The sequence below is a fragment of the Tympanuchus pallidicinctus genome, unplaced genomic scaffold (assembly GCF_026119805.1).
Source record: "Tympanuchus pallidicinctus isolate F22 unplaced genomic scaffold, pur_lepc_1.0 scaffold12, whole genome shotgun sequence".
Lineage (NCBI taxonomy): Eukaryota > Metazoa > Chordata > Aves > Galliformes > Phasianidae > Tympanuchus > Tympanuchus pallidicinctus.
In genome coordinates, this window is record NW_026294637.1 from 3,165,349 (window position 1) to 3,177,982 (window position 12,634).

Here is a 12,634-nt window from a genome sequence, read left to right on the forward strand (position 1 = left end):
GATCTGAGTAATGGTTTGTTCTCCCTGAATTTTCTTGGTTTGAAAAGTTTCCTTCCTTTCTGATTAGTTTAGTATGTTGAGCTTTTTAGTAATGAGTTTATCTACCTTCCTTCTCTCCTCCAAATTCTACCACAATGCTTATTTTGCATGGCAGATCTTACCCGTGTGTGGCACAGTTTGACACTGCAGAAATTTCTGATGTCCAGTCTCTAGCAGCTGGTGCTCACCTGCCCATGAGAATCCAGAATCTGCCTGTCTTTTCCACCTGCTGCCAGCTTGCTGTTTACCAGCACCATTATGAAGATCACTGGTAAAATGGCAAACTTCCAATATATATATTTTTAATATTCATTTTAATTATGAACATTAAAACTAGGGAGTATAAGGAAATGCTTTGTACGAATAGTTGGCTTCCTGCTTTGGGTAGTCTTCAGACTTCAGAAAAAGAGGAAAAAGCACAGCCTCCTTCCTTCCTCTCAAAAGCACCTTTCAACGCGTAAGTTCCATCCTGACACTTTCTTTATCTGAATTAGAACTGCTTGCAGCTTGACATGTGGTAGAATTAGTTCAGGAAGACAGAACTCTTGTCTAGCATCCATTGTGATCATTGCACACTGTGATCATTGCTGTTTGACTTCTGCTAAAAATGCAGATTGCCTGCATTGAGTAGCTCTGAACAAGCATGTGGAAAACTTGGTTTTCCCACAGGAGCATTATAATAGTTACTTCTACTTTTCTGCTCATGTGCACAAGTATCAACTCCCATCTGTTCATTTTTAAGTGTCATCTTCTCCACTGAGTATATGTATGTATATATATATTGTCTTACTGTGTCTGTTGATATTTTCTTTTTATTCCCTTATTGCTGCAGTACACATTTGGAGGTTTATTCTGAAAACTGTACAGTATTTTAAACCTTACCGGTTTGTAAAATGCATTACTGTGTGCACCTTCTCTGCATTATATGAGCAGGCTCCTGTAAGAAGGGTTTTATGTTTCTCTGTAATTTGTTTTCAAATTAACACATTCAAGCCAAGGTCATTCAGAGCAATAATATCGCTTGTCAAGTTGCCTTTTTTACCTTTCTTCATGTGATATTCTTTTACAATATGAAAGCAGTCTCGGCTTCATGTTCCTTGAGGTTGCCACCAAGCATCTCCAGTACCCAAAGAATTCCAGTTCAGTACTGCTCTGAACGTATCACTTCAAAAGAGCTTTGATACCAAGCTATAATTTGCAGTGTTCTTGTTTGATATCAAGTCTCCCTTCTGATGGAGCAAGTGAGGCAAGTGACATAGTGTTCTGAACTGTAAGTCATTTAACAGCCAAGGCCGGATGATGCAATGATTATGGCTTTTTTTTTTTTCCCCCTGAAGCACCATCATGAAAAAATCCCAAGAGTTAAGGGAGCTTGTACATAAGGGGAGCATTATTAGAAACAAAATTTCTGGTAGGGGTAGAAGCATGCCTGTGTTGGTGGGAATTGGTGTGACAAGGATACAATTGAAAAATAAAATATCCTTGCAGCAGGTGCCTTCAAAAGAAGGGTTTTGGCTCTTGCAAAATGATCCATTGTTGGGTTACAACTGGAACTAGCAGAATTGGGTCACAAGTTCCCTGTGCAACATTTTTTTCTGGAAAGATTTCCTTTTTTTCATTCTTGGAAGCAAAAGAGAACATGTGGGTTTGTTACTGTCCCCTGCGCTCACCTGACTTGTTGGTGACTTGGTGTGAGATATCATATCACATCAGATCATTTTTTTGCACTAGGTCTGCAACTCCACAATGATTGGCAACCTACATCAAAAGAAAGAATAAAAGAAAGAGGCTGAAAAATACTTTTTCCCCGTGAACAGGGTTGCTACTGTTCTGGAAGCATGTATCCTCTGGTTTCTCTGGGGACTTTTGAAGAGTTGGTGCTGGTAGAATTACGCCCATTACAGTTACTTCATGCCTCTGTCTTTTGAAGTTTGCCATCTCCTCATTCCCACCTTCATGAATGCAGAATTCATCTCCAAGCCTGGGGAAGACAGCCAGCATTCCTGATTCCACAGGAACAGTGTGTTCCTCAGGCTGCCTTTTCCCCATTGCTCAGTAGTGGGTGGCTTCCTGGTGGGGTAGTGTGGGACATCTGTGGTTACTCGTGTTGCACATATTTAACAAATATGCTCAGTGTTTCTCCTTTCTCTGGAGATTTTTCTTTTAAGAGCATCTTATGCTGCATCTCTTGGTTCAGGTTTTATTCTCAGTAATTAATGAAGTTGACTGGAGGCTTTTGCTGTTTTCTTTGAAGTTTCAGGGAAGCGCACTCAGGTGATTACTTGCAGCTTACTTCTTAGGTTGGTAACATCTTGAAGGACAAAGCTGTCAGCTGTTCTCACTGAGCTCTTGTCTGTATTCCGTAGCACATGAACAAGTCTCCCACCCATCTGTATCAGGGTTTTGTCTTTTTCACACCCTACGATTTATATTTACTTTTCATCTGTTGAGGAAATGCAAGTCACATTTTGTGGGGTTTTGTTCTCACCCACTTCCTGGCAGTGCTGAAAGCAAGCGGCTTGTTATGTTTCAGCATGTTACTGCTGTGATGCACCAGGGTGTTCTCTGCATACAAGGAGCTGCAGATGGAGTGCAGAAGCTTTTGCTTACCATAAGAAAAAAAAAAAAGAGAAATGTGCAGTTTTTCTCTGCCCACTGCTGTGGTTTTTTTTATACATGGTGCTCCTTTCTGAAACCAGACTGAAGAAAGTGAGAGAGAGAGAAGGAAAGAGAGAAAGAGAGAAAGCGTACGTTTTTCATGCCCAGGCAGTGGGTCAAATCTTGTGGAGGCCAAGGGAATGGCTGAATATATACATTTTTCATGGAGATGTTACACTTTGACCCTCAGATAACTTTATTCCTGCTTTAGGCTCACAGCTCAGCAGTGATCATGGCAAGTAGCTGGAGAGAAGCTTTATTATTCAGCCTTTCTAGTCAGCAGTCACTTTGATGTATGGTATGAGTAGTTTTTGTATAGCGTTCACCCCTTCAACAGTCTTCAGACTGTTATAACAGTCCGTGACTCTTAGTGGTGCTGCTGTTGTCTCTGTGCATTGTTGGCAAGGAAAAGAAGTAGAAATGCAGATCATATGGTTGAATGACTGCTGTGAAGATGGGGTGGGTCTCTGGGGATGCAGAGGGTGTAGAAATGTACATGCTGTAAGATGATGATGGTGAGGCTCATAGTGCCAAAAAGAAAGGCTGGGTAGGAAATCTCTGTGAACTGTCATGAGCTCATAAAAGACTGTGAAACTGTACTGTAAGTGTGGTGAGCTCCTGATCCTCTTCGGAGGATGTAAGGGCAGAGAAGGAGCACATTTAGCCCTGGGCAGTCATTGCTGTATGATGCTGGACAGTATTCCTATGATTGGATTCATTGCATAAGCCTTTCCTACGTGTTCATTGCTTGTGCTCAGCGGTGTTCCTTTCTACATTAACATGATCAAACTATTTGAGTCTATATGTAGTAGAGGAGAGGACTGCTGAAGCCTTTACGTGCTCACCCCCTCGTGACTGCAAGTTACACCTCGCTTTGTGGCTTTACAGATCTTCCTTTAAAGAGATGAGATTCTGAACAGGTCAGGACCCCACCTGTGCTCTGAGAGATTGTACTGGTACTGAACTGTTAACTCTGCTACATAATCACATTCCTTTCTGTGTCTAAGTCATACTGCTGACAGCTCTCGCAACAGGTTGGCAGCTCTCACATTTAGAGATTTGGTTTAGGTGTTATGTTGAACTCCTTAGTGGATGTTAAGATGAGAAAGAAGTGCTGTTTTGAGATAATTCTGTCTTTTCAATATGAAGTTTCCACCAAGTTTATTTGTGCACGTATTGATCAAATTCAGCTTTTCCTAGGACTTTGTGTTTGCTGGAGCACTCCCTTTTCTGCTACCTTGTATACTACCCACTGCTGATTATTCTTACCAGAAACACTGAATCATTGCTATGTCAGGACTGCATCCCACAAATCAGATGTGACAGAGGCAGATCATTGTGATGGTGAGTGTTCAGTTGTGTTGCAACTGGAGACTTTCATCTTACCAAAGGCCTTGGGATATCTCAAGTACTGCCTGTCCTGCTGAGAAGCAGCCCCTCTGCAGAACAGGCACCAAGGAATCTCAAGAGAGAAACTTGATGTCTATTGGAAAACGTAGTTAATAGTGTAGACCAGTATGTTATTGCTGGAGAAGTAATCGTAAGGTGATTCATCTTCATGGCTCTGGTCTAACTTCCATCAAACCAACTCGAAGGACTGCCACTGATGTCAGAGGGGTTAGGCCAGCTCAGTTACCGGTATCCAGGACCACTGGGGGCAGCAGGCTTTCAGATGAAGTGCTTGGGTGAGAGCAGTGCTGTGGGCCTGTGTCTGCCGTGTTAGTCTCTAGTGTGTGCTGCATGACCTTTGCTTCACAAGCCCATAATTGCTGCCTTACAGATTCTATGGCAGAAGAAATAATTATTGTTAAATCAAAACCATATCATATAGAGCTGGATCTGTCATGCAGCTGAATAAACCACAGCTTTCCACACTGCTATTCACTGTAGACATTCAAGTGTTCTCACTTGACGTCGCTGACTTCTTGTTTATTTGATGAGCAGATAACTATAGAAAATGTCTGGTTACTTCATCATTAGAGAGTGAATAAACTTGCTTATGACTGTAAGAGTCTGTTAGTCATGACTCCCTTAAAATGTTGTCTCTTCTGATAAGTAAAACAATAGCACCCATCCTCACGTGGATAACATTATGTACATAATAAATGTCTTTGATTACTTTAAATGCTTTAAGTAGAGTTGTCTTCCCCTCTTCATCTCAGCTCACCAGAGTACCTCTGAAATAGTTGAGTTATATTTAAAGAACTGTGTTTATGTCTTTGAAAAGCACAAGGTGAAATAGCCTGTTTTCCATTAAGCCAACGGACCTGGTGACCTCTGTTTGTGTAAGAAGGTTATGCAAGCTATTTCAGTGACTCTTTCCCAGCGCAGCTCACCCCAGCGTGTTTCCCCAGCATTTGTTAGTTTGTCCTCCATCCAAGCCTCACTTGGACTCCCTTCTGACTCCTCTGGCTGTCTTTGCATCTCTTCATTTACTTCACAGATGCATCACCTTCCTAGGTCAATCTTACTTTAAACTTCCTGTCCTCATTTTGCACTGCAGCTCCTATTATAATTTCAGCTCTAATGAGCAACTCTGTTCCTCTGTGCCTCCGTTATGCCTCACTTCTGCCTGTTATTCTCAACTGGTTGGAAGCCTCGTAACTTGCAAGATACCAGCATTTTATATTGAAATGTTAAACATGTTGAACCAGTTCAGAAGTAGGCATCTTTCCAGTGACACAGCTTCAATTTCAAACGTTAATAAAAATTCCTAACATTGAACTCGATTTGGGACTGGACGTCTCACAGGCTTGATTATGTGATATACTGTCTCCCACTTCTAAGTTGTTGGTTCAAATCCAGCCCAAGTCAGTAGCTGCTGAGAACTGTTGACATACATTCTCTGCTTAGTGATCTACGTTGATTTGTATTTAATATTCATGCTTAACATTCTCATGCACCTTGTATAACCTTCCATGTCAGCATCTTCCTTTGTAGCTGAAATTGGATGCAGTATAGAGATAAAATTCCCATCTCAACAATTCATGGAGACCCAATAGGAAGTGGGAAGTGGGAGGAATTTTGTCCTCTATATGGATAAAAGTGGGACTTGTGCCCAAGGCATGTAAATAGCAGGCTTTCCATTTGGTATTGTCATCCTGCCTACACTGAAATGCCAGTGCAAGTTAAGTTACAGTTTTCCTCTTTCCTGTTCACACTGAGTGAGGATGCTGTTATATTTGCCCTCCCTGTGCATTTAATTGCCACCATGGGGTTTAGGCAGAAATTTGCCCCAAATCCTGGCTTTGTGGTTAATGCTAGATCACCTCTGGGTGTGCTGGGACAAGGTGAGTCACAGGGAATGACTTTTCCTCATGTGCTCTCTTGAGAAGGTCGGTAGTGACCTACCCTGCTGTAAGATGCAATTTCTGGTACTGAGCAGAATTCTTACAGCACTGCTGCTTTGCAAAAACAGAATGCTTTAGAAAAGGGCTGAGAGCCTCCTGTTACAAACACGGGTAGTGAAAGCATGCTTTCCAGCAAATAAGGATCAGCCAAGAATGCAAAAACCTGCCTTCTATGCCAGTCTGTTACATTTTTGTAGAAGAACCTTTGCTTGATTCTTTGAGTCCATGTTGGTCTACAGACAAGTGGATCCAAGGAGCCCTTCCTTTTGAATGTCTTGTTGAGCTTACGCTATTTGTGAGTTGGTCCTTCAAGTATTGAAAGACTCCCTTTTGGATTACGCTGCCTGTAGTCATGAGAGACAGACCACTTTCCTCTTTTCTGTGTTGGCAGCTGATCATCCTCTTCTACTGTCCTTCAGAGAAATGGTGACTTAGGCATTAGTGCTGATTGTGTGGAGGACAACTGTGTGTCGTGCACAAGTTTAACACACAGCTATAATGACAGCCAGGTCACCTCGGGTAGCCTTACTAGCCCTGATTGCCACTCATTTCTAAAGTGAATCAGCATCTGACTCACCCTGAGCTCTGTGCAGACCAATGGAAAGGTTTGGCTTTTGCAGAGGCTGTGGAGAATCTCTTATTAATAGGCAGCTGAAGTGCTTATTTGAAACAGAGGGAGTAGTAGTAGTTCATGGTATTTCCACTTCTGGGTGTGGGTTTTTTTTTAAAGGTTTTTCTTCATCATACTTCATTATTTACCTTGCCAGTCTCTTTCTGCTTGAAGAAAAGCATTTGTTTTACAGCTGATGATGTTTTCCATCAAACTTGTGTGTCTTCCCCCTACTTTATAATCTCTCCCTTCCAGAAGGGGAGTGTGTGACAATAAACCTTGGGGTTTTTCAGTGGTCTGTTACCAGCCACAAACGTGCAGCTGTTTAAAAAGCTTAAATAGTATTTTAAATCAGTTTCCCTCAGCCTTTGGCATTATTCTTAAACTCAGATGTGGGGCTTTTAATAGGAAACCTGTTGAGAGTCATAATGGTTCTGATGAAGATTTGTATACATGGCCTAAGAACTTGGAGGTGCAGTGCACTGTGCATTGAAGGCTTTCCACAGGCTTTGGTAGGCTTTGGCTCAGGCTTTTAAAAAATAACAGGAAACATTGGAAAAAGCACCAAGGGTAAACAGAACAGTTTAGTTACATTTACTGTCTAGAGGAGAAGCTTTACTAATGACCAAAATAAACAAAGCAAGTGCATTTATTTAGTATTGCTGTGGGAAAACAAACGTCTTAATTGCATTTAGCTAAAAAAGAGTTACACAAGAAACTGGCCAGCTCAGGCCCTGAGTGTAATTCTGGCATGCTGACCCAATTCTAATTGCTGTGCTCTGACAGAGAGTGGTGTCCTGGAAGGGAGCACAGGCTTCAGAGAGGCCAGAGTATGGAGAGACTGTGTGGTGTTTTTTATTCATAGCAGAGTCTCATTTTGCAAAAAGCAGCTTCAAAGAGATTTGGTTTTGTTGCCTTGTAGCGACTTGGGATAAAGCTTGCCATGTCATGACTCTGTTAACAGGCAGAGCTCAGGTCAGTCAGCTTGTTTCTGGACTTACATATGGTAATCAATAATAAATATGCTGTGGGACTCCATCAGTGATACCTTGTGTCTTCAACTGATAACCATTGCGTTATTTACATTAGAAGAGAATCTGGAGTGTGAAACCAGAGTCCCATTGTGCTTACTCTGAATAAATACACAATGAAGGGACCCTGCTGAAAAGCTGACAGTCCCAGCCATTCTTGCTTGCCTGTGTGGAATCTTGTTATCTTCAAGAGGGAGAGTGTGATGAACCAAAGGCTGATATGTAACTGCATAGAATGGATTTAATGATTGTGGTAGTAAGAGCACAAAGTGAAACTGTGTCCTGCTCATCTCTAAGGGCTGTGCTGGCTTTGCAACATAAAAGGTATTATGCAGCATGTGTTTGCCACCCTTGGTAAAAGGGATACTAATGACCTGAACAGCACACGGGGTCTCCAAGGTTATGTTGTGCCAATTTAACCTTCTAATCTAAGAGCCATTTTTATTGGCTCTGTTTTCATGATCTGTTTGTGTCAGAATAGAATTCCTTCTCGTGACAGAATATTTCAAGAGTCTGATTATGTGCTTCTAATTCCGCATGAACTTCTGAGTTGCAGGTAAGATTAGATGATCACAAAGAAAAGGCAGAATACTGAATCAGCACTTGCATTGTTGTTTAGTACAAATACGTAATGCTCTGTCTGATTTATCCCTGCTAAAAGCAGGGGAGCATTTTAATGAAATGAATTAGCAGGCATTACATTTACTATGCGTTTAGGAAAAAATGATCCCTTTGTTGTCACTGGAGACCCTTGAACTTCAGAAAAGAATGTGTTAGCATGCTAGGGTATGCCTCAGTCCGGCAGGTCATTTAGTCCTTTCCTCGAGTGAATCATTGTAAGGGAAAGTAGATGCTGGGAAAAGTTCTGCTCTGCCAATTAAGACAGACTCCAAAGGTGTTGCTGGTTTCATTCTAACAGAAACTCATCAGCGAGGGGCCAGCAGAGGTTGCTTATATACCTTGAGGCCAGATCCCAAGCTAATATAAACTGGCATGGTTCTTCTGACTTAGCAGGGCTACTTTGATTCATACCAATATCTCAGGCTCAATTCTTCTACACTTATGACTTTTTAAAGAATTTCTGCTAAGAAACCAGGAGTGATTCAGAAAAGCAGCAATTTCCACACAAGTAAACCTTGAAAGAATTTCCCAAGAAGCCTGCAAATAGCTCTGAGACGTGAGTCCTGAGTCAGTCTTTTTAGAGATTATGTTCTTTTTGTGTCAAACACCCCTGCAAAATCAAATCTGAGCAATGAGTGTTAGCCTCAGCATTTCTCCCGAGCAGGAGTCTTTCATGAACTCAGGTTTAAAATAAAATTAAGGACAGATGTGTACTAATAAGTAAGTTGCCTGTGTTGTTTGTCAACAAAATTATCCCATTTTTAATAAATTACAACAAACATGTAATTAGAAAGCTAAAACATTTCTTAATTAAGGAGCTCTAAAATAAACTAGCCTTCCATGGAAAAGATAAAATCAGGGATTCTGGAACAGGTTGGAAAGCTGGGAAGATGTGTGGGTTTTTCTCCAACTTTTTTTTTTTATATGTGGGACAGCTGAATTGACAACAAGGACTTACCAGAATGGGAGCATGCACTGCTGAGTCCCATACCATGGAAACCTTGTCAGAGCAGAAATCTAGGGGACATAAGTTCAAGCCTCAACAGTGTGGCAGTCACAAGGCAGGCAAGCTGGCAGAAACCTTGGAAACCTGCATTGTTTCCATTAGAAACGTTAACACAATTGCAGTGTGACTACAGGAGGCCTTCTAATCTGGCATTTTCAGACAAGCAAAGTTTCCTCTGGAGGACTTCCAACAAATGTACCTGACTTGCTTCATCGTGTTCAGGTCTTCCCTTCCTCAAGTTCAGTAACACGGGCTTATTTGCATTGCAGGAATACTGCAGGAACTTTCTTCCTAGCATGTGAACAGTTTTCTCGGTTTGTAGAAACAACATGAGTAAAATATTTGGAGTGAAATGCAGGCAACGTTGAAGTCAATGGCAAAACTCCCATTCACTTCAACAGAGCAGGAATTTCACTCTTTGCTGTTTTTAAGTCAGACTTACTAATAGACTGTTAAATTATTCCTGCCTGCATCAAACAAAATGTGCTTGATGTTAATGTTTCTGCTGTGTTCAAAACCCGCAAAAGGTTTAGAAACAAGCATAGCTGTGAACTTCTAAAATTGTTAAATGTAGTTTTGCTAGAAATAATAATGTCCCTGGAGATAAACCTAGAATAATAGACTGCTGTATAATCTTCGCTTTAAGCTAAAAATAGCATAACTGGTGGTTTAATCTAAGCCATAATTATCAAGCTGCTGAAGCTGGTTTTGGTTCATTGCAACTAGAAATGTATGTTGTGTTTAGATTTTGAACAGTTGAATCCCAAAAATGGAAAGAAGCAAAGCCAAGAGTGTAGTCAGAAAGCAAACAGGAGCCTTGAAGAAATAACGTGTATTAAAGCATCCAATACCATTTTTTAAGGGCTGCTTCTGCCCTGCTCAGTCCAGCAGGTTGGAGACCTACAGAGTTCCTGTTAATCTGTTTTTGGCCCAACACTGGTGGCTGTTACTTTGCTAAAATGTGACCCTGGCCAAACGAGACACTTTTTGTCTGAAAACCGTTTTCCACTTCACGTTGGAATCAAAGGAAAGATGTTAACATCTCAAAATGTTATTATTCTGTATAACTTCAAAAATAATTTTAATGGTCGTTTTGAAGTAGGATGGAAAATCCTTAACTTTCTTTTGCTGCTGGGCAGCATGATACAATAAGCTGAGTGCAGAATTGCCATTTAGGACTTCTGACATTTCACTGGTGCAGCAGATGAACCTGTGTACATCATTTATCCTTCTCTGCTGCCTTTGGAGCTGTTCCTGAAGGCTCACCTCATCCAGAGGAGATTCACCTTCCTAGAAAGACAACAGAGCGAGGCTCCTCTGAATGGTGATTTACAGTAGCAGCCCATGGTGGACATTTCTAATGGCAGAAGTGTCCTGAGGGGTAGAGTGGAGAGAACTTTTAAAGTAAGACTTTTTGTTTTAGAACACTAAAATTCTCAGTGAATGTATTTAAGTTCCTCCCAGTATATTTGTACTACACCATTTGTACTGTTTGTTTAGATTGCTTGTTTTGCTGAGTAGGTTATATTCTCTTCTTGCTGGCATGGGGCAGTCTTTGTGCTTGTTTGGACAGTGCTTGCAAAAATGGGAGCTTGATTCTGATTCAGGCTACCTGAGCTTTGATGTTAGAGTCATCGTAGAGTCACAGAATAATTTAGGACAGAAAGGTCAGTGCAGACCGTGTGATCTAAACAGAAACTCAACACTTCAGAGTTAAATGAGAGAGATGGTGTAATGCCACAAAGTTAGAGAAATCTTTCTTAAGAGAGGAATTGCTGCAGATTTACCCTGAGAGAGCAACAAAATTGGCCCATCTCTAGTGCTAGTTTGACCATTTTATCAGCGTGGTCGTAGGAGTCGTATCCACTGGATTTGGGAAAGAGATTCCAAATTTTCAGTAAATACTATCTTTGATGTTCTAGCAGATATCCTTTAGATCTGTTACATCCAGGCTGACTCTTCATGAACCCACAAGTAGTTAGAATTTCTGGTAGGAAAACCCAGGTGAAGCACATTTAAAAACCTCCAGCAAACAAATATTAGAACCTGGGTGAAGTTAAGGCAGTGGATAAATTGAAGGAACCTTCCATTTATAGTTTAATTTTATATGTTATACATATATACACACATATATATATACAATTATAAAAAATATAAACAACTCTATTGTTTATTCATGAGACATATTCCAGCATGAGGTGAATATTTCTGCATTATTTGTGTAGCCTCTTCCTGACTCTGATAACAGCTGTGAGATTTGAAAATGTCCAACGTGGTAACTTGATAGACGTTTTTCTTGTTTTGTTTTAATTAAACAGCATGGGAATGAGCCATGATGACGATCATCCTCCCTGTGCAGGGAGGTCTCATATTATGTCTGGAGAATGGGTCAAGGGCAGGAACCCCAGTGACCTCTCCTGGTCTTCATGCAGTCGCGATGACCTTGAAAACTTCCTAAAGTAAGGATTGCACCGTACTCTTTCATTGTGGTCTTACACATACAGTTAAACTCTGAAAGCAGCTAGCGCCTTTATTTCTAGGAATGGATTCACATGGATAATTAGGAATAGAGGTGGAAGTGAAAGGAAAATAATGAGAGAAGTTTACATTGAAGCATAAAGTTGAAAAAGGAGTTGCATCTGAACCCACTCTGGTCCCTGACAGAGGGAAGATGACTCAAAGATATTCCAGTTTGTCAAAAATTGTTTTGAAGACAAAGGCAAAAATCTTTCCTTTATTTTTGTGCTAGATAAGAAGCCAAGGGCTTAAAATTCAGCTAGGGGGATTCAGGTGAGACTTGATAGAAGGCTTTCTAGGGATCTTTGTAAACCTTGTAAAGCTACTGGGCTTTAGCCTAAGGGCAGAATTGAGCCCCCATCAGATTTCAGACAAATATTTACAGAGAATGATGTAAATGCAGTGTATTCTGCTTCAAGACCTGAGGTGGAGGATGAGTTCTCAAGAACCCTTCTATTAATAGGCTTAGTGATTTAGCTTCCAGAAAGATATTGGGAAAATCATCACTATTTCATAGAAGGTCATCAGATTCCCTATTAAAGATAGGACAACAGCTGCTCTACAGCAGTGATCTAACATTCCAGTTCAAAGGTGCTTTCCCTTAAAGGCATGTTTAATTATCTCGCTCCACAGGTCCAAGGTCAGCACCTGTTTGCTAGTAACAGACCCCCGAAGCCAATATGCAGTGCGGCTCCCTCACAAGCTGCCAGGAATGCACTACAGTGCCGATGAACAGTGCCAGATCCTCTTTGGGACCAATGCTACATTCTGTAAAAATATGGAGGTAAGAGCTCGTGGAGTA

At 41.0% G+C, this 12,634-nt stretch overlaps 1 protein-coding gene across 7 annotated transcripts in view; it reads left to right on the plus strand.

Moving 5' to 3' along the window:
- The window catches only part of ADAMTS17 (ADAM metallopeptidase with thrombospondin type 1 motif 17), a 166,766-nt gene that overhangs the window by 70,700 nt on the left and 83,432 nt on the right, over positions 1–12,634 (plus strand). For all 7 annotated transcript variants that reach the window (XM_052672570.1, XM_052672566.1, XM_052672567.1 and 4 more), the window contains 2 exons: positions 11,634–11,774; positions 12,466–12,616. In XM_052672570.1, coding sequence (XP_052528530.1) covers positions 11,634–11,774; positions 12,466–12,616 — 292 coding nt within the window. The remainder of the gene's footprint in view (positions 1–11,633; positions 11,775–12,465; positions 12,617–12,634) is intronic.